This window comes from Centrocercus urophasianus, unplaced genomic scaffold (assembly GCF_019232065.1).
Source record: "Centrocercus urophasianus isolate 14NV4802_14NV808 unplaced genomic scaffold, USGS_Curo_1.0 seq_20, whole genome shotgun sequence".
Taxonomy (NCBI): Eukaryota; Metazoa; Chordata; class Aves; order Galliformes; family Phasianidae; genus Centrocercus; species Centrocercus urophasianus.
In genome coordinates, this window is record NW_024884756.1 from 19,848,050 (window position 1) to 19,870,641 (window position 22,592).

The window sequence follows — 22,592 nt, forward strand, 5'->3', positions numbered from 1 at the left end:
ATTACTTCACCTACTTATGAGGTTTGTTTGAGTTTTGTAGAATGGCCTTAGTAGGTTATAAAGGGAAAAAATTATCTTTTATGTTATACATAACAACTGACTGTTTTTCTGCTGTCTTGCATCTCTATGTATATATTCAGTTTCTCTAGAAAGTACTGTTTTAGTTCATTATTTTATTTTTAAATTGAAGTAAAAAAGTGAGAAACCATCATATGTTTGGTAACAGGTGGACACTCTCTCTTGTCCAAATATATATTAAAAATACTTCCAGAGAATAATGACAAGAGCTATTTTTCTGTCTTTCATTACTAATAATCATTTTCCACCATGTCTACCTTCATAGGCCCCTTCGGGATTAGTAAGAAAAGGTTCTCTGCCGCTCAGTGACACAGCTTCTGTGAACTCTCTACGGAGGATGAAGCGCAAAGCACCCTCACCACCCTCTAGAACACCAGAAGATCAAAGTGAAAGCAGTAATGAGACTGGTAATCTTTTTATACTCTTTAATTAGGAGGCAACAGAAGGCATGGCAATTTGGCTAAACATTAAAGAAATACTGCCCAATAAGATAAGAACTTTAAGTGAAAATATGAGTGTTAAAGATCTTTGGATTTTAGGGAAATAGTAATGCTACTTTATGAGATTGACTGATGTAGTGTGAAAAACACAAGTTTTAGGGCATACAGATTAGTATCAAATATGCACACTCACCCAATTAGTTATTGTTAACTTAACTATAGCAATTGTTTTTGTGTTACACATATGAGGAGAGAAGATTTGCTTCTCTGCATCAGAGAGGGATTAATAGAGGGGCCTAATTAATAGGAAATGGGCCAAGAAGGAAAAATTTTGTTCTTGACTTTTATAGTTCTTTCATTTGATCAAAAAGTCAACTCTCTGAGGTTCAAAAATACCTAAGGTTTAATATTAAAAAACCTGGGAAATATGATAACAAGCACTGGTTACTTAAGGGAAGGTGCATTTCTTGAAGTACTCAGCAGTCTGTAAGATATTAGTTTAACATAGAAATGGAGAGACGATACTTGTTACCTGACGTGTTGTATTTTACTTCTTCAGTAACAGAGTCAACAGAATCAGTCCTTACTGAAGTGGAAGGAAGAGCTGGTGAAATGCAGTCTGAAACAGGTTGGCTTTTTTCCAAATGTATCAGTTAAATGTATGTCATAATAAACCGTTGTAAGTCATAATAATAAATTACTGTACTGTAGATACAGACATGTAGATAAGTGCATACTAACTTCAGTGCTTCAAATCAATTAACTTTTCAATTGAAAGATGAATAGAATTTTCTGTGACAAAGATATACAATAAATTTTGTATTGATTTCTATGCTTCACATTTAAGAAACTAAGCATCCCCTCTTTATCCACAAGACAAGGCAGGAACAAGCTAGAATCTTGGTGACTTTTGTATATCCCATAACAAAACATTCAAAAGCTAAATCACAGTCTTGTTTCCAGAATCCTGTTGTGCTGCCCTTAACATGCACAATCTTAGGGGTAGGAGAAAATTTGTGCTTGTTTTTTGGTTTGCATCTGAACAGCCTTTGAAAGCATAAGTTATAAATGTAACTATCAACTGTATGTATACATAGTTCTTTATAAATTATTTCATTTGTTGGGTACTGTGGAAAAATACAATAAGTATAGCTATTCAAAATACAGTTCCTTAGCTGCTGAACAGTATTTTATTGTAAGGTCTTGGTTTTCTTGTTTGTACTACTAAGTACTGCTATTGGGAAGTACAGTTCAGATACAAGGTAGAAGACCTCTAGATCCTTTACAATTTTGTAAAGCATTTAGAATAATCAGTGCCAGTGCAATCTGGAAAAATTAGTCTTCTGTATATTTCACTAAGGATGAAATACATGAACACTAAGCATTTGGAACTACATGAGTAGTGTATGAGGTTCTGTTTTAGTTGATAGGCACTCAAGTATAATAGCTTTCCAGTTAGTTCATTGGAATTGTCAGTCAAAATGGTGGTTGGAGTGGTTAAGGAAAAAAACAAAACAAAACATAAATGCACCAAATGAAGAACAAAAAAATGTCATCTGCTTCCTTAGGTCTCTGGTGAAGGGGAAAAAAAAAAGTAGAAAGACCAGTCATCAGTAAATTTGGTCTCCATTTGTGACATTTAATAGAAACAATAGCAAGCAAACACTTGGAAGAATAAAGTGTGTACTTGATAAACAGAAAGTATTAGCTTCTGTTGTGCATCTGAATTTGAAAATTGTTGAATATTGTTTTTTTTAGTTGTAGCAGAAGAAAGGTGGTGAATTATAACTTAGTGAATCATTCTTAATCTTTATTAGTACTTAGTTTTCTGTGTTCAAAACCTTATTCATCTACATGGGATGGATCTAACATGAAGAGCAAGGTTATCATTTAATATTAAGCTTTTTTGTTGTTTTCTTGAGCTTGTTTCTGTTTTAAGATAAGTAGATAGAATTTCTTAATTTTCCACAAGTATAATATCTTAAGTGCTGCACAAATAAGCAGTCTTGAGCTTCTTAGCAATAGCTTGATCACTTTTCCGTAGACTCAGTAACCTGTGTTTGAGGTATTTGATTTCTTGTGATTAAGTATTTATTGTGTAATATAGAAAGAAATGGAAAAAAAATAATCATCCTTACTGGGTTTAGAACAGTCTTTGTGAGGCTTGAGATTTACTTCCACAGTTACTGACATTTTTCATTCTCTAGTTCTGTTTGTGGTGTCTTGTATTCTTATAATATCCTCTGCCGAAGACTTAGTGCAATGCATTTTCTTTAATGTAGAGATGGTTACATTGCATTGTCTCCTTTTTTTTTTTTTTTTTTTCCTCATGGGATACTACTGCTCTCTGGTGGCATCTCTGAAACTGTCTACAGGCCTCTTTATAAAGGGTCCTTTTAGTACATGCTGTGAGAACCAGTATTTACCTGCAGCCAAATTAATCTTGCAACTCTTGAGTTAATCCTAGTCTGAAAATTATTTATCAAATTTGGGCACTTTTTAATATAGATAAGATAGAATAGTCAGTATCTCTTCAATTGTTGAATTGGATGTAATTTTAGCATTACATTAACTCAGTAGTTTCCTCTGTTCTTGTTAATACTACTTGAAGTGTCAGGAGTCCAGAAGCATTGAGTTTTTGATCAGCTGTGACTAACATTCTCAAAGCAGTTATGTTGCACGTTTCTCCTTAAGCAAGTAAGGAAATTTAAGTTATGAAAGTAGAGTTACCTTCTGCCCTATAAAGAACCATTATGAGTGTTCAGTAAGGGTTATTTGGTGTCTTAGTATTGCATGGCTACCAGCGCTGTGTACATTAATTGGAACTATGCTGTGTAGTTCAGAATAGGCAACATTTGAAAGCAGACTGCACCTTGACAAAACTGGTATGAAGACATCTAACGGAATAAACATTTAAAGAGAATTAATTTGAACATTTGGAATTATAAAGAACAATTTGTTCTCAGTTATATTTTTTGTTCCCCTTCCCAAAGCTTAATTAATGCTTTTTCTTTTTTCTTTTTTTTCTAAGGAAAAGGTTAAATTTTTAAAAAGAAAAAAGCTGAAGATTTTCACATGATTTCCCATTAAACAAATCTCTTGGTATAATGTTCTTGGTTACAGATTCTCTTAAACTTTTCAAGGAGTATACGGCTGAGCAAAACCACTGCCAGGTTTACATGATGCAGTCAGGCTTTCTGGCTGTTATTTGCAAGTGTAAAAAGGCACGGAGAGAAATGTCATTCTGTTATCTGTTGTATTCTTACAGACTTAAAGGATACATGAAGTTGGTAATGCAGTCATCAGGTATTCACAGTGCCATTGTGTAGATTTTAACAATGTTCTTTTAGAACTATTTAAAACTCAGTGACTAATGTTCATAGAGAATCAATTGCACAAGACAAAAGTACAGTTTATGTTATATACATATTTACATAGAGAATACATAGGCAATAAGAGTGCAGTGTGTATCCAGTGTTGCCAGAAGTAATTCTTAGTGATATGCTGCATATAAAATTCTAAAGAGAGATTTGGAAACAAGTCATAAAATCCAAACTGTTCATCTGCATGATGTAAATGAAGGATGGCTGTTACATGTCGCGAATGAATTCAGTATATAAACACTTCATTCTGCTGCAGCACTGGCAGCCCAGATCTGCTAGTAACAGTTACAGACTTAAAACTGCTAGATGAAACTAAGCAAGACTAAGCAAGTCTGATACTCTGCTGACAATGCAGTACAAAGGGCACTTCATAAAAAAGTATGTAGGATTGGTTTTTGTTGTTGTTGTTTGGAATTATGCATTTGTAGTTTAGATTTGGAAGTGATCCTAGCACAGCAAGGGATGGACTTTCATGAAAGATGAAAATTGGTAGGATCTCCTACCCAGCCAAGCAAAGTTCCCATCCCATCAGTATAAGAATAGAAATTTAGCTTGCTAACTTCACCTTTATAATTCTTCTTCAGAGCAAGAATGACAGAGATGACTGCATTGATTAGGCATAAAGTCATAGCAACTCCAGAATTATTCTGTTTGTCTTGTTAGAAATCCTGGCTGTGCTTTATTGTATAAGTCAAGATTCCACAATAGGTTCCACAATTAGATTTCAAATAGTTGTGGGTGAGGGAGGAAGGAAAAGGCCCTTACTGGTTGTGAAGTCTGAAGAAATCCCTTTGATATCAACACATGTGCTTAAGTAATGTGAAAGGAGATTCACTGCACCATTTTGCAATCTTGCTCCTCTTTCCTTGGAAATCTAGATTACCTCTGCACTCAGCTCCATGACATTGGTGACAGTGCTTAGTCTGCAGCTGCAAAGCATTTTTACAAGAGAGCACTATGAAAAACTAATTAGAATTAAATAGTAAAATTTTTGACTTCAGTAGTTGCTCTGCAACTGTGAATGAGATCAGTGATGCCACTGCTGAACTCTAGCTAATGACTGTGCTGGAAAAAGAAATGTTTTTGTTCTCAGTGAAGACTTTTTCCAAGTCACATACAGTTCTCTGTTTTTATTTTCTTTCTTCAGTGATACTTCTGTAGAAATAGTGGGTCTGCTGAAGGATAATGTTTTGTACAGTAAAATTCATCTAAGATGTTTTTTATTAAAGAAATGTGCTTTGGGTTCTGCCCATTTCCAGGATTGCTTGCTTCAAGCTAGTATTTTGTTTTCAATCTTAGCCTTTTTTGCAGTAGGATTGCGCTTTGAAACTTGCTGATTCAGCCCACTGCTAGGCCTCTATCTAATAGGTATTGATGTATGCAAAGCTAACAGGAATACTCTGCTCAGATCAGAGTGCTTTGCTTATATGTGCCTTTGTTATTTCCAGTAGCTTTCCGTGTCACCATATTGCCATATATAGATGAAATTGTAGTTATGTTGTTTGCTTTTGCAGAATGCGAGTTGCAAAGCTGAGAGGTTAAGTGTATGGTCTACCCACTAATACTTGACAAATGTGGATCAGCATCTTGGTGTAGGAAGATTCCTGGCAGGAAAGGAAAGCCGGAGACAGTCCCTCTGGAAATCAAAAATACTAGATTTATTAGCCTAACATCAGTTGCACTGTCCTGTGTGTCCTAAACCAGTAACTAAACTTTTTAAATTATGGTCTAGCTGAAAATTCCATTATTTTTGTGAATTAATGCTTTTCCATGTATTTTTTAAATTTTATTTATTTATTTGTTTTGCACAGAACAGTGCACAAGACTCATCTAAATGTGTTTTGATATCCTTGGGATGATTGTGGGAAAATTTTGATAGTGGTGAACAAGCTTGTTCAAAACATGGACTAAGTTCAGATTTTTAGTTGGACTAAGTTGATTTTTAGTTCTCTACTGTACTTACTCTGATAAAAAGGAACCATTTATTTTAAACATCATTGGAGAGCTAATGAAAGCTGTTAGAAATCTGTGTGAAATAAACTGCCTGTCTTCATGATATTTGTTACATATATTTTTATCCATACTAATTCAGTTCTTGAATTAAACAAAGGAAAACATTATGCAGTAGTTACAGATGCAGAAACAGATGGACAGTGGCATGACAATAATCATGTCTTCATCAAAAAGAGATATTTGAAAAAGAACGAATATGAAATTGAAACGGATTCTTTTTATTTTCCTCTTTTTTTTTTCCTCATCTTCCCTATATTAAGAGAACTCCCGTTTTACTAAATCAAACTACTTAAGCTGGCTTCAAGTCCTTTTTTATCTATACACTGAAGGTGTGTTTCCTTTTTTTTTTTTTTTTCTCCCTATTCTTTGTGAGTTCAGGTGCAAGGACCTCAGAATACAGCCTGGAAGAAATTGATGAAAAGGAAGAGATGTGTGTGCAGGAGGGAGAAGAAAATGGAAGTATAGATACTGCTCTCAGGACAGGAGAGTCTACTGCAGCCTTCAGCTCTACAGAGGTACCACTGGAAACTGAAAGAAATGATCGTGCTTCATCAGTTCCTGTTCCTGGCACTGTTTCTGTAGACAACTCACAAAGCTTCAAGGAAGAAAAACAAGAAAATATGAGCACAGATGGCAAGTAAGTACGCTTTGTGACAAAGAAAGGAGCATTGGAAAAGGAATGGGGGAGGCAAATAAAATGCAGGGTACTGTTTCATTGTGGAGCGTAGAATAGAGAATTGTGAGAAAGGAATGAACTCAGTATGCTTAGCTTTCGTTGTAGCACATATCTGGATGCAGTAATTCATGAAGCATTTCAACATAAATCACAAAATGTTCTGCTGGCTATTCTGGTTAGACCGTCTTCTCGTTACTACTAAAACACCCTGACTCTGGAACAGCTGAACCCATCTCTAAAACATCTAGCATTATTACTAGAGCACTTTGCTGTGGAGGGGAAGGGAATGGAGTGGAGTAGAATGACGTGGATTAATTATCATTTAAAAGTTCATTCATATAGTTGGTGGAAAACAGGTATATTTGCTACGGTGATCTATTGCTCATCTGTTATCTTGCTCTATGTATTTGTTTATTTATTTTTTTTTTCATCTGTTAGCCTTTTGTCTGGATTCATCTGCTCTCAGGAAAAATAAGAATTGATTCATTAGTTTCCTTAACCACTCCCTTTTTTCTTTTGGTGATGCTGTAACTTTGCCTTGTGGCATTTTTATTAAACCTCTTTTCTACTTTGCAGGTTCCCAACATGATTTAGTGCCTGGTTCAAATCAGTGTTGATTGTCCTAAGAAGTCCCATTGTGTTAGTGTAATTCACTATTTATGTGTTTCCTGGGACAGCTGAACTGGCTACTGTTCCCGATTTAAATTGCAAGAATTATTTCTATTATTATACTGAAACCAAAATGTGTGAATGCTATAGTAGCTAGAAACTTTGAAGATAATATAGAAAGCTTTGAATTGAATGTCAAGGGTCTTTCTGTCAATGCAGAGCAAAGTTGGTCTTCGCAAATTCTGTGGTATTCTGTCCTGAGTGCTGTGCCAGTTGTTTGGGTGTGTCTGCTCAGTGAGGAACTACGAGGTGGCTCCTCAGCCAAGCATCATTTTAAGTTCTCTCTTATTTGCAAATTATCTGAGCTGTGTTACTGTGCCAGTTTGGACAGATGTCGTGGGGATATTTTCTCACTCCTCTCCCCTGACTTGTAATAGCCTTTTGTGGCCTATAATATTGTTAAGTATCATCTAGTATGCACTGCACCATAGTTTCAAAGTTCAGAAATCCTTTCCTTCATGAAATATCACAGGGATGGGAATGAGAGCTAATGTTTCTCTGACATTTGTTTATGAAAATCTGGTAATTCAGATGTTTTAAGATAGGTCGGGTGACTTTGATATTCTGACATTTTGTGACTTTCTTTTCCTTTTTCCTTTTTGGTTTGTTTTTAAACAGTTCAGCCTGTTGCAAATGGTTGTCATTCAGTCCCTTAGCTCTGTTCAAGGAAATGAAGATAGGCAAGAGTACAGAGGGCAGGACTGAGCTTTAACATTCTACCAGCATATTTTGAAAGATTCTGTTTAGCTGTTGTTGGACGTTTACAGTACGTTTTGGACTGTACAGGCAACACGAGGATGGATGATTCATTTTTTGAAATGATTCAAAGCAGATGCTTCATTTAATGACAGTGATTCCTAATGATACATTTGATGTGGCAGATGAATTAGAATCTTCATGATGAAGTATTAGTTACTACAGAAAATAAAAGTATCACAGAGATAAAAGTTTGAAGTTCTGACACTTTTTTTTAATGAGAAATTTTAAATGTGCTGGCATTTTTCACTTAACTTTTGAAGTCAAATACTCATTATTTCCTGAAAACAGAAGAGAGTTTTTTGAGCACTTACACAGTTCTTTTGTCCCCTCTGATCATAGAACAAACATTGCATGCATTTGCAAAATGTTTAGTATGCAAGTAAGATATTTTATGCATATTTCTTGAAAGGGACAGAGCATCTTTCATTAGTATTTCAAAAAGTCTGTACTGCACAGTTCATATGCAATTGGTGTCTCGTGCAGCTCCCTGCAGATTATGCTGGAGACAGAAATCAAATATGTTGTAAATGTTGGAGGATGTCATAAGACTTCACACTGAAAATGTTGTTAAGGAATGATAAGCCATTGCCTTAGTGATTCACTGTAACTTGAGTTTTAACTAGAATGGAGCTTGTTCAGAGTGAACGAATAAACAACAACAACAAAACAACGAGGAAAAGGAAAACTGATCATGTTATGCATACATGGCAGAGTGAAGAGCTGATGTCATTTTGGTAAAATATCATAGCGGCATTTCCTCTCGCTTAAAAAAAAAAATAATAATTCTGTTTAGTACTCCAGTGTTTGGCAGAATGATTTCTCCATCTGTGTTTGGAGAACATTGCCAGTTCTCTTGCATCTTTTCTGTTTACTGAAATGAATGATACCAACATATTTAATGTACTGTTATGCTTTGCAGAGAACTACAGACTCAGATAAGCAGTGACCAAGCTGCGTTTGAGATAGACAGGAAGCTTAGAATTTTGGAACAAAATAAAAATTATGGTGAGTAGTTCCCACTTGTTTTATTGAAGAAAACTCTGTTCCTTTTAAGACAGTTAAAGAATTGTGATAATAAAATTATTTTCTTAATACTTCCTCTATCTCTGGTGTATCTGAGATGAGGTGATAAGAACTGGTAGCACAGTTGTTGTTGTAAAGTTAACAAAACACTTTTGATATTAAAATCACGTAACGGAAGCCACAAAGATGGAACTAAATAAAAATTGCATCTAACTTAATATTGAATAGACTTTGAGTTCACCTTACTGGTTCCTATTATAATCAACCGAAATTTATTGGCACTTTTTAAAGTGATCCAATAGTAGGTTTTTGTAGTAATTCATGCATGACACCAGAAGGCTGATAATAAAGGAAGAGTATCCGAGTAAGAAGAGAATTATTCAGCAATATTAGGCAAATATAACTATAGTTTTTAAAAGTAAGTATTAAGGAAAATAATAATAGTAGTGAGGAGCTAGTCCTTGTAGTTAAATTTGTTGGATGTTTCAAACTTAGTGATATAAGTAGGAAGGTTAAACCTTGGCCTTTGTATTAATTTCTGGAATCTTTCTTTTAAAGATCACAGTGATAGAACACTCCTTACAACAAATGAAGAAGGGGGAGAAGAGCAAACAGCAGAAATTAAAGCAGTAGATTTTAGGGAAAGCAAGCTTGAAGTTGACAGACTATCAAACTGCCAAGTGTCTAAAAATGACATTGCCATAAGTCATAGGAATTACACTCAACTGATTCCAGGAAAGCAAGATCAGAAAGCAAGTCAAACCAACCTGGACACTGTAAAAACTCAGGATGTTGCAATTCAGACAGGTCCATTGGTTAGCAATTTGGAAAGGACTGTGCAGAAAGAAATGTTTGTCCCCCAAGACTATGAATCATCCACATTCAAAAGAATGGTCCTTCAACACAATACAGACACAAACAACCCTGGTCTTCGGGTGATGCAAGGAATATGTAAGAATGAAGAAACTTCAACAGAAGAAAATCTTCAGAGACAAGAAGTTCCATATGAAAAAACAATACCCATGAAAGATGAAATTCATATTTGTACAAATGGCAGTAATGTTACTTCGCCAGAAACAATTACAAAACCTCCAGATGGGTCTCCTATAAGGGGTTACCCTCTTTATAGACAAGACATGAAACCTAAACCTAAGCCTGCTAATGAAATTACAAGAGATTACATACCAAAAATTGGAATGACTACTTACAAAATTGTGCCTCCTCCAAAATCCTTGGAAACAATGAAGAGCTGGGAATCAGAAGCTAGAGATTGTAAGGATCAAGAGGTAGCTGCTTCCAAAAACTCTCTGAAGTATGAAGACACCAAAGAATTCATCACGCAAACTGAAATTCCTCATCTTCCAAAAAGTACAGGTCACTTACAGACTGGTCTGCAAAATATACCTGCTGCAAAAAATGATCTGCTGCACGGAGTGAACAGCATTTCTGAACATGGGGTGCCATCTGGAGCTAGGGTTACCACTGAGGTCAATCAAATAGAAACAGTGTCTTCTAAACAGCATGTTCCACTAATGCTAAGCTTAAGTAATTCAAATGCTTCTTCTGAGACTCAGGAGAAGTCAAATGCACTAAGTCCTACAACTAAGCCTAGTTCTTTTTATCTGCAGATGCAGCGCAGAGTTTCAGGTCATTATGTGTCATCTGCAATTGCCAGAAGTACCATTTGTGCTCCTAATTCCATTCAAAATGAAGTTAAAAATACAGAGATGAAAAAAAATATCTCATCACCTGATGAAACTTCTTCATTACATACAACAAGTAGCTCTTCTTCTCCAGCAGATGAAGAAAAAGATGATGATGGGAAAAAAATTGAATCCTCCACTTCTCCTGTTAAAAACAATAAACCACCCAGTTTTCCCTCCTGTCAGCCAGCACCACTGAACCTAAAAACTCTAAGAACTTTTGCAGTTCCAAAGCCATACTCCAGTTCGAGGCCATCCCCTTTTGCACTTGCCGTCTCGTCAGCAGTCAAAAGATCACAGTCATTCAATAAAACGCGTACAACCTCTAGCCTGGCACCAAGAGAAGAATTTCCTGTTGAACTCTCATCTGCCTCTTCTACATCTGAATTCTCCTCAGCTGCCTCCATACCTCAAGTGAAAAACCCTTCCTTACACAGCATCACGGGAGGGCCACAGAATAGTCTAATGGATAAGGTAAACTTTATTACTAATATATATATATTTATCAGTGATCCACTGTAATGTCATCTTCAGCAGAGCAGAGACTTTGGCTTATCTCTGAACTGCTTGCTTATCAGAAAGTGCTGTACTGATACAGTGTGAACAACCTCTGGTGTCTGGGAGTAGCACAGCACTATAATGAAATACTAGAAAAAAGGGAATGCTAGCTAAGATGAAAACAGTCTCATTTTGAGTATTAGAAATAATTACTTCTTGCCATAACTAGCATCTAAAACTTGGAAGAGCAATGAATTAAACAATCATTTACTTATACTGTATATACCTGTTTTCATGTTCAGAGTGTTTGTGTTTTTTATGGTTTGGTACATTGGTTTCTTTAATTTTGAGTAATGTGATGAGTTTTGGTTCAAGTGATCATGGCAGAAACACTTGAACCAGGTGAGAGAACTGAGTGAGAGAAACTTTAAAAAATTAAAAAAAAAAAAGTCATAAAAATCCACTAAGGTATTAATGTTGCAAATGTGTAGATGGAAATATACCATAATTCAGAGAGCCATTTCGAGCTGTTCTGGGAGCTTGACACATCCATAAATCTGTGATGTGTAGATGCTGGCTGTCTTGCATATTCTGTACAGTTCTGCAGTATTCTGACAAGAAGCAGTACTATTCGAAACTCTGTTTTTATAATGACCATTTTCTTCAGGTATGGAAGTTAGAGGCTAATCTTTGTTTGGTAGATTCAAAATACAGTAATGCTTTTCTTCCTCTCTGCTTGCGGTTCAAAACATGTTGACAAACTTTCCAGAGTGGCTTCTTCTGGGATGTTTTATGTCAAATTTAGATTTTTCATACAAATGCATTAGTAAAATAAATGTTGTGGTGATTATGGCACTTATCTGGGAATACTTTATAACTGATCTTTGTTAGAAATTTCAATTTTCAAGCAGTGCTTAATTATGCTACAGTGTGGTGTCAAGGGACCTAAATTTAGGTGGTGACATTTTGGAGTAAAAGCCTGTCAAGTCATCAGGAAAACAACAACAACAACAACAACAACAACAAAAACAAAAAAAAAAAACCAAAAAACAAAAAAACCCCAATGGATCTCAACCAGTTGTAATGCTTGAATATTTTCCTATTTACTTGAGATATAATTTCAAGTTATAAAATCATGGGTTTTTTGAGTGCTTGATTTATTATTTTTATATTTATGTTTCCTTTTGGAATGTTTTTTCCATATCATATCACTTTGTGGTATCACATGCTCATCTTGAAGGAATTACTTCATCATTTTAATAAGTTTTGTAAGTTCCTTTGGCTTATATCTTTTTTGTTGCTGCTAAATTGAAGATCTGTTCCCAGAGCTATAGTAGAAATGTGGCTAATACCTGAGAGCTTGAACAAAGCAAATATTATAGTGGCACAGTTTGATATGTGACTTCATGTGAGTTGACTTAGTTTTTTCCTTGCTGCTAATTAGCTAATGAACATTAAAGGATGTTTGTTTGTTTGTTTGTTTGTTTTTGTCCTTCTCACTTCCTCTGTTTCTAGAAAAGCAGCAGTGTAAGCAATAATGAGCAACAGATTCAGGCACAGTCAGGTGCTTCAGCTGACCACTCACGCCCTGTCATTATGAGACAAACCTCAATGCCAGTCCAGCGCTCTGACCCAGAACAGATCCACCAGAGCTTGCTGGCTGCAATCCGCTCTGGAGAAGCCGCTGCCAGATTGAAAAGGGTGGGTTTTCCATCATTGCATCCATAACAATGAACTCATGGTGTATCCTTCAAGATTACCATATTAATGCCTGACACTAAATGCAGTTAGCTTGGACATGAAGTGCTATGAATGGGGTCTCTTAATGGGAAGGGAGGTGGGAGGAGAGTTCAGTTTTGCAGAATGAACTGGTGAATGTATACACAGCTTTGTATGTTCATATATTCAGATAGCACAAATATATGATTTTAAGCACATGCTAAGCAGCTTCATCCTAGACTCAGCTGCAGTCTTTTCTAGTCAGGTAGATAGAAGTTTTGAATATTTGTTTTTTCTAGTTATTAGACTATATCAGTTCCCTAATTCTTAGTAAATGTATTTCAAGCCTCCTGCTTGGCATCATTAGTAAGAGATTTCTCAATATTTTGTCGATAGTCCTGGTAGGACTGTTTTCCTTCACTCCCTCAGGTAAAAAATGATGCTTGGTTTCTGCCTCCTAAGATGCACTCTCACAGGGTAAAATAGTGCAGACTTTAAAAATCTATTGTTTTAGATTTGTAACCAGACAATTTAATGATAGTCTCACACAAAACTCTCTTGACTCAGCATTAATATTTTGCATTCTGTATTGAAGAATAACTTCTCATTGCAGAAACTTAAGTAACTCAGTAGGTTTTGTTTTCCTTCCCTTTCCCACTTGAAACTTGAATAAAAGCAAGTGAAGTGTTGTGAGTGGATGTGAGGGTATTTTAAAATTATTGTTAATTGAAATTTTTATTTCCCCTAAGATCAAAATATGTCAGTTGATGGGTAGATATTGGAATCGCCTGTTTTAAATACCTGAGATTTTGATTCAGCATTGCACTGCAACAGTCTCTCTGACACAGATTTCCTGGTATTTCTATGCTGAATAGGAAAATTGTTTCCTACAAAGGTTATAAAAATGCATAGTTTGTCCACAGCTAGGTAAGCATGCTTAACTAGTAGTCGGTAAGAGTGCTACATAATGCGCTGAGTGTTGTTTCTAACCTCTGTATATCACTAACCACAAGCCACTTTAAAAACAGGTTCAGATGAAGCAAATACTGTATTGTTCAGAGGAGCTTAAAAGGTCATGTCTCTCTGTTTCATCTGATTTTTTTTTTTCTATACCTATTTGATTGCACAAATACATGTAGGCCACTCTGAAAGTAATGCCTTCTATTTATTTCAATGGAAACTACAATAGATACAAAGAACACAGTAATAGTATCTAATAGAACAAATTCTCATCTACAAAACTCTATTTTTCAACATAAGTACAACCATTATCTATATGTTTTCACCAGCAATGAACAGGAGCCTATAAAGCTATGCTCGTAATAATCTGCACCAGTGGAGGAGACCCACTGTCACTACTTGCTGAAATGCAGTACCCACAACCTCACTGTGCTCGCATCCACTGTTGGTCTCCATAAATGTTCAGCAAGTTGATGAATGTCAATAGATGCCATTTTTTCTGTGAGGAAGATTTTAATGATACACCTCTGCTTCATGTGCACTTTCACATCAGACTGCCCCTCTGCTGCTATCTGTCACGTGACAACAAAATGTCTCAACCGTACCACCACCATCTGCCTCTGATATTATGAGCCAATGTAATAAAATAGGAGGCATTGCTTTCAGAGCAGCTCATGTATTTTCAAGCATTTTTATTAAGGTATTTTTTCCAATGACACTGTGAATAATACTTTTATTTATTTTGCATAGTGTATAACTTTGTTTTATGATTCTATGGGAAATATCTGCAGGCTACACAGTAACTCGCAAGTATTTTAAAAATAAATTTGTGAAGTGCTTTTCAGAATTCAAGAAATCTGTTGTTACCGAACATACTAAAGACAAAAAAAAAAGTGATATGGTTGTTCATTATTTTCTAATAGAGATTTTTCAGTGTATCTTTGACCCACATAGTCCTTACCAGTCGTACATGTGTGTATGGCGTTACGAAGAGCGAAGCGATGACTAAAAACTCTCTTCCCCTGTCCCTCTCTCATTCTCCTGTGAGTGGGAGATGTTCTTTCCCCATGTAGCATCTGTAGAGACTGGGGGTAAAGACAGGAAAACCAATTAGAATGAAAGGCTGTGAGCATGAATAAAAGCATGCTGTAATGTAGAAAGCAAAAAAAAAAAAGTGGGGAAAGATCTGTCAGGTGCCTGCTTCTGTATTTACCTCTCAACATATTCTCTATTCTTTCAGCTCTATGAGGGAGTCATTTAGTAAAAAGTGGGGGGGAAGCTGGCACCACTATCCAAATCCTCTTTTTTCTGTTTTACTTAATAAGTTGTCAGTATGCAACGCCAAGATCTGTGGCCTTTTGTGTTTCTGTCCTTTTACGTTGAATAGGACCCTCAGTAATTACTAACCTAAAATGGGTCAACTGAGGTTTCTTTTTAACTATTTTCCTCTTCAAAATGTTTTCATTTTGTTTAGTAAATTCCGTGCTGTGGTATGCTGCTCACATGGCTCTCATTAACTCCAACTGGAGTTACTGGTTTATGCAGCTACAGTGAAAAGCAGATCTTTGCTATCTATCCTTAAAGTTGTTTGCTCCAAGAAACATTCCTATGTCATAAATGACTGTCAGATTTTGTTAAAAATCAGTTCTATTCAATATTTTATTTAAAATATTTGTTTTGAATGATTTTTTCATATATTTCTTTTCAACCAGGTCTGGAGATTGACAAAAATTTACATGTTTTTAATAGTTATGCACTGAAGTTTTTGACAGAAGTGTTTGAAATTACTTAAAAACATTTAATCCTACTTCTGCAGCATATATGTGCTTTGTTCAGAGATGATGTAGGAGATGGTTCATTGTGTGAGAAGAGCACTAACTGAAGGAACAGTATCGCACTTTTCTTAAATTAATACCCTGTAACACACTCCAGACAGAAGCATGTTAAAAGTCAGGTTAATATTTCCTTTTTCTCTTTTTTCCCTCCATTCAGGTTGGTCCTCCATCAAATGCTGTATCTGTCCATGGGAGAGCCAGGAGTAACCATTTGTATTCCACAGAAGCGAAAGCGAATCACTAGATATTGTACCCAATATTTTGCACTTTACTGCTGCTTCATAGGCCACCCTAACAGTAACTACCAGTTTTTGAAAGTGATTAGTATATTTTTATCAGTTGGTATAGGAATATGACACTGGGTTCCTTTGATGCCTTGGAAAAGATTATTAGAATATGTAAATTATGGTAATAATTTTCTCTATATAAAGCTGATTATGCTGCTAAAAAGGTTTAAGAGAAGGTGCAGATGAGCTCTGCATATGTGGGAATGAATGTCAAAAATTTGTTGATTTCAGCCTTCAAGACAGAACAAATGTAGCAGTATGCTGAAATTACACATTTAAAGCAATCTAAGGATTTTAGATCATTAATTTTCAGTTGCATATTACTTTAACAGATTGTATGAATTTAAATCTACCACATGCTGCCTCCATATTACTTTGTTAAATTAAATTTGTAATTAGTAGAAAACTATATGTGATAAACTATATGTGATACTTTTGTTTCTCTTTAAAAAAAAAAAAAAAAAAAAAAAAAAAGAGAAAGATTTTGTTTCTGCAGCTGATGTAGTTGGGATAACTATTTTGGTTTTAAATCTCCTTGAATTTTTTCCTGGTAGGATATATTAAAAGAAAAAAAAAATATCAGGGCATAAATTATTGGCAATTTTTGTACTACTTAAACTTTTCTTAACAGTAGCACTACATGATGTTTCTAATCTTCTCTTTGAGTAATTGTATATACTGTTTCCCTAGCACTCAGATGAACAACACCTTTTGTGAACTAGATATATTTTTAAATGTTCATCAGTATACAGTCACTTATGGATAAAATGCAAATTCCAATTTTGATACTTAATGAAATTTTAAAAATGTATAATTGGATATTTGAATAAGAATGAACTTTGCACTTGTTCATATAAAATATTTTAATCTTAAAACAGCATGATAATACACTTATAAAGCATTCTTGTGTCAGAGAGCTTCTATTTATAGAGACTAAGCGTTAAATACCAAAATTGGAATGAATATATATATATAAATATATAAAAAGAAAATGTTTCCTATTATATTTTATCTATTTTGCATTTCTTGTCAAGATGAGACTTTTTGGGAGAGTGGATATTGGGTCACGTTCATGATGAAATAGCTAGATTATGGATATGCAGCTGGGATATTTGCCATATTAAAATATTTTCTTGTTGGATTTGATTTAAATAAAAATAATTATATTTAGTTTCTATTCTTTATCAACATATTTATTTTATACTTTTGAGTCACTGTATAACTCATTTTCAGAAACTGATCTGTATGTGCATTTCAACAGGTTGTTGGTGGTTTGCTGCCAGGTTTTTGTGCAATAATGTCAGAAATCCCATTACTTTTCTAATACAGGCTCAATTACTGATCACAAGTAAAACAGTGTTAACCTAATGCTGAAACCCTTCGAAGATTTTAGTGAATAAAGTTCATAAAGAGAACTGATGAACATGTGTTCGCTGCTGTTCTCTTGTATTTTCATACCTACAGCTTAGTCCTCTGTCAGTGCTTGCCACCACTTCCTTTTCCTCCCAGTTCTTGCCTCCAGTTAAGGGCTGATTCCAAGGAGAAACCTTACATGGTAGTTCAAAAGACCTGTTTTGGGATCTGTCTGTAAAACGCCGCTTCATCTTTCACTTGAAATTATTGAGATAGAAGAGGTAATTGCTTTGTAGCATCTAACTGGGTTGTACTTTCTAGATTTCTTTGTCTTGAGGGACAGTCTTGAAGATGGTAACACATTCCTAGCAATCTACAAAGCATCTGTGTTTGTTGTGATATTTGAATTCCGTTTTTTAAGCATTCCTGTACAACACGCTGATCTGTAACTGGCACAGAGAGGTTGCACTGCAAAGTAGTTGTTTGTATCTTGGGTGGGAGAGGGTTACATACTTGCTCTCAAACTTTTGTTTTCTCTGCTGGAGGTGACTAAATCTTATTTTCTGCAATGTAATCTCCATCTGTAGACTACATGATAGTTCATTATTTCAACCAAGTGTGTGGAGTCCAAACATTCTGGGTTTTGGGAAAGATTAAATAACCTTGCTTTGTTGTTCTTTTATTTGCATTTGGCTACTGTACTACTATTGTATTTCTCACTTCCATGTTAAAATTATGCTGCCCTTTGATGTGAACTCCTGAAGGCAAACAAATTTGTATGTAATAGAGATTAAGACTAAAAACATCTTTCCTTAATTGTAGGGTTTCTCATCTGTGTAACTGAACTTGCTTGGTAATTGGCTTAAATGTCTACATGCAGCAGTACTGTGAAATTTGTCAATACAGTTTTCTGTTACTAGCTGGCAAGATTGCTTAGCAAAACTTTCCCTTTCTCCCTTTTCCAGCATATGTGTAAGAGATTTTAATATTTTGCTATTACATTGCTAGAGATGCATTTTTTTCTTAAACTCTTCTATTAAAACTCTTGGTGATTAACTTGATGTGTTTGTTAATTGTTCAAACAAGAAAACATCTTCTTAAGTAATAAAGCAAGTTTTTCTAGCAACAGCAAGCCTAAGCTTGGCAGAAGTAAATTTTTGTTGTGGATGACTTATGTGCATGGAAAATATCTATGTTTTTGTTTTGGCCCAAAAATACTTAGTTTGGGGAATGGTACTAGAGATGTTTTCCAACACAAGGCAACTATTTCTCATACCTTTTGCTGCTTTTGAACAGTAAACAAAATGTTAGGGGAAGAAAATGAAGAACTCTGCAGTAAATATTATGTCAGTATAATTGTATGGACAAAATAACAGACCCTAGTAAAGACATACAATTTTCTTTCATCACGAAACAGCAGATACTGTATAGCATAAGAGGATCTTGCTCTGATTCTGCCTTTAAGGCTTTGTAAATAATGGATGGCTGGGAGAAAAACTAGTAGTTAAAACAAATATTTTAGTTATTAAAGTTTATTCTTTTATTCACTCTGCAGAGGAATAAAATCAAGACAACTGCTTTAATTAATACAATTAAGAGCTACCTGGAAAAGGGAAACTGTTTTGATGGGAGAGCTTAATTCATCACCAGAGAATACTTGGAAATTATCAGTGGTGACTAGAGGCCTTGAGGCCAAGAGAAGAGCTCTCATATTTGCAGCTGAAAGATGTTAAACCACTGGATGCTGCTATTCTAGGAAATACATTTACTAATCAGTGCCCTAGTTTTTGCTCACTACTTGTGATTTGATACTACATGGTACCATATAGCATGAAGATCTCTAAGATAAAGGAATACCATCAGTCATTAAAATGATGTGGATATGGACCATGAGGCTTGTGATCACACATGCTTGGCAATGGATGTTCATCACTGGTGAAAACGCATAACTAATGGTGGTGATTATGTTAAAAAGTAATGTTTTGTAGCTGAGAATTTGCTCCATCAAGCAGTGCTATTGTGCTTTTGTATCTGTTGTATTTTCCATGGAAATAAGTTAAGGCATTAGTTTAAGAGCAACCTACGTATAACTGAATTGGGAAATATAAGAAGAGATTTTGCTAGTTTTAGTGACCCAAGTGTTACTCAGTAAAAGGTGACGGAGTTCTTGATGAGGAAGGGGAAGCTTTAAGATCAGTTTGAACTCCTCCAGAAAAACATAGCTTGCTGATTGACCTTTCCCTTGGTCCTTCTCCTTGGAGAGAATAAACTGAAATATCTAAAATGCAAAGCCTTAACTATTATTTTAATTTCATTGCATTGGCATGATTCTTCATAGTATACCTGTGTGCCATGTATGAATTAAATATTATATTCCCTTAGTAATTTAGTGTCAAAAACTGGAGACAGATCATCACCTGAATATTCAAAAGTATTTACATATCTATCAAACACTTATCAATTTAACCATCTGATTTGTCTGCATTTTTATGCAGCTGTGGTATCTAGTTGCACTGAGTTAAGTGAACTATAAACCTGCAGAAGTCTCCTGTAATTCAGTTTACTGTGAAGATGAAAATTTGTTGTGTGCTAAGAAATGTTCATTAAGTATTCCCTTAGTCTTCAAAGATGAGAAGGTTTCCGTTTAAACTTTAAAAATAGGGCAATTGTCAGTATAAGGGGTTCTGTTTTTACTGTTGCTGTGTTCACGTGATGTCAAAGCAATGGTGCATTGCCGTTTTACAATTCTCTGCAAATTTCCTTCATATCTGAATTTCATATTGAACTTAACTGTTGAACAAATGTGCAATTGATAAGATATTTTCACATCTTCGAGTGTGAAGGATCCCTGAATGTCTCACAGTATGCTGTCGGGAGGACTAATCAGATTATTAATTAATGAAATAATGTCACTTAAGGTACACAGGGGCTTTGATTAGACATTCTTGCTAAATAAACTAGGACAGCACCTAAGGATGTCTATACTGGGTCAGTGATTCTTGAAATATTAAGCTGTTTCTCTTTTACTAGAGTCATCACTCCTTTACAGCTGTCTCTGTTCATTTCTTAGGTGTAAATTTAAGCCTGCTCTGATTTATGAATTAGTGTGCTGCTGACACTAATGGGAGTCAAAGCTCTAAGACTCGCATAAGAAGGTCAACATTTCTAACAAGAGAGAAAAATTAACCATTAAAGCAACTTCCCACAAAAAAACTTTGAATTAGTCATTATACTGTATATGTGAAGATCATAAATCATAAGCTTGATGCAGAGATTACTGCATGAGGTTATATTACTGCATAAGGTTTGGTGGTTTAAAATAGTATCTTACTTTCATGTAGCATTCAGATATTTAAATTCTAATAGGTAAGAATGGAAAAAAGAATAGTGCATTTTTTTTTTTACATCAATGTGCTCATTAGAGAATTTTGCTAATTGAAATAATTTCATACGGAGGTCCAAAGGAGAAAACATGGAACATAGGTTATGTGAGGGCTTTAAAGAAGCCTACTGGCTGATAGCCTTTACTTTCAGATAAGGATTCCACTGGTTTGAAACACTGAAACTGAGATGTGGTTGTAGGTAAGTGTTTTGTACGTATCTGTCGGGTGTAGACTGTAGCACTAAAATGACATAGATGAATCTTTTGCAGATGTTGAAAGATATGGAAAATACAATTATTTAGAATACAGTTTCTCTGGAGAGCTGAGGCTTTCACCTCCGCATAACTAAAATTGTCACATCATGTGAACAGACCTCTTAGACCTCCTATTTTTGTCTTCAAAGCAATCTCTCTTGTATCACACAGAGGGTAAACATGCTTGCGTGAAGCTTTTGCTCTGAGTACTAAGCTGGACTGACCTTGCTTAGCTTGTGATATTTAATATCATCATAGCCAGAGCAGTTAAGAACACAGTAACACAGCAGAGTGCATAGAAATTAATTTTGAAATGTGATAAAATACAAGAACAGGAATTTTAAATAATGGGCCTTCTTATGCAATACTGAACATCCATGGGGTAAAGAATTGATGCCAATCTCAGTGCAGGGGGAGATCTAAGACCACAGAAGCTGCAGCTGCAGAAATTGCTGTATAAATCTGGCCAACGGTGGCTACTTGCCAAGTGCTAGTGTACTTAGTGTACTAGTGCTACTGCACATTAACCACTAGCAGACTTCTTAATGGTTGATATATTTCTACTGACAAAAATAATGAATAGGCTACTATTGGAGTCAACTTTGTTTCCCCCCAGCTGGTTGTATGTTTGCCTGTATGTTTCCTCTCTTCTACTTTAATGTATGCTCCTGAGCAAGAACTAAGACTCAATGGCTACACTGAAAAGGTGAAGTAAGAACAAAAACATAAATCCTTAAGCAACTGTGAAATAAATTTCTCTCTGATTTAACAGAAAGTGAAAATCATCTTCTGTAATATCAGTGGCAATTTTCTAAATGAAACGTTTGAACTAAACAGAAATGTGGAGAGAGATGCATTTGGTCACTTTGGCTAAACATGATTGATCTGGTCAGCAGAAACTATTCAATTTCTTCAAATGCTGCAAGTCAGTTAAATGCTTTCTGGAATCTGAAACTTACTGAGACACACAGATATGGACCACATCAGGGGTACACTTGCATTTATAATGTTCACATACAAAGCAAGCCCCTACAGCGTGCTAAACTGCTGCAGTTCTAAACTCCAATGCCTGTGTGATGCAAAGAGGGTAAAACAAAGGTGAAGAAGTGGATCACATATTACTTCCTTTTAAATTGTAGAGGACTGGAAGAAAAATGGACATCCAAGCGCTTACGTGGTCAGGTGCCTCACTTCAAGGATGGGTGTGCTGTTAACCCTTTTCAAAAGCTGTAGTACTGATAAGGTTAATTCTTCAACAGTAAATTTGGGCAGGAGGAGCTGTTGCCAGCTGCAGAAACTACTACATTCATTCAGTAACAGAATTTGGTGAAGATGGGAAATGTTAGTTGCCTACTGATCAGTAGGCACTGCTAATTAGCACTACTAATCAGGAGGGAAAGCAGTATAGCAGACCTCAAGCTTGAATCCAGCAAGAACAATTCTGTCTCAGAAAGGAAAAACAAACAAAGAAAAACCTGATAAAAAGCAGATATTTCAGATTGATAACCTGGAAGTGTTAAGCAATTTGGGTAAGCAGGAGAATAGAACAAGAACTGTAG

General features: G+C 35.3%; 1 protein-coding gene across 3 annotated transcripts in view; it reads left to right on the plus strand.

The window, feature by feature from the left end:
- The window catches only part of COBLL1 (cordon-bleu WH2 repeat protein like 1), a 75,250-nt gene extending 57,788 nt beyond the window's left edge, over positions 1-17,462 (plus strand). For all 3 annotated transcript variants that reach the window (XM_042822690.1, XM_042822691.1, XM_042822693.1), the window contains 7 exons: positions 344-485; positions 1,078-1,146; positions 6,293-6,551; positions 8,938-9,023; positions 9,600-11,218; positions 12,758-12,943; positions 15,914-17,462. In XM_042822690.1, coding sequence (XP_042678624.1) covers positions 344-485; positions 1,078-1,146; positions 6,293-6,551; positions 8,938-9,023; positions 9,600-11,218; positions 12,758-12,943; positions 15,914-16,000 — 2,448 coding nt within the window. In that variant the 3' untranslated portion in view covers positions 16,001-17,462. The remainder of the gene's footprint in view (positions 1-343; positions 486-1,077; positions 1,147-6,292; positions 6,552-8,937; positions 9,024-9,599; positions 11,219-12,757; positions 12,944-15,913) is intronic.
- Positions 17,463-22,592: the final 5,130 nt, after the last annotated feature.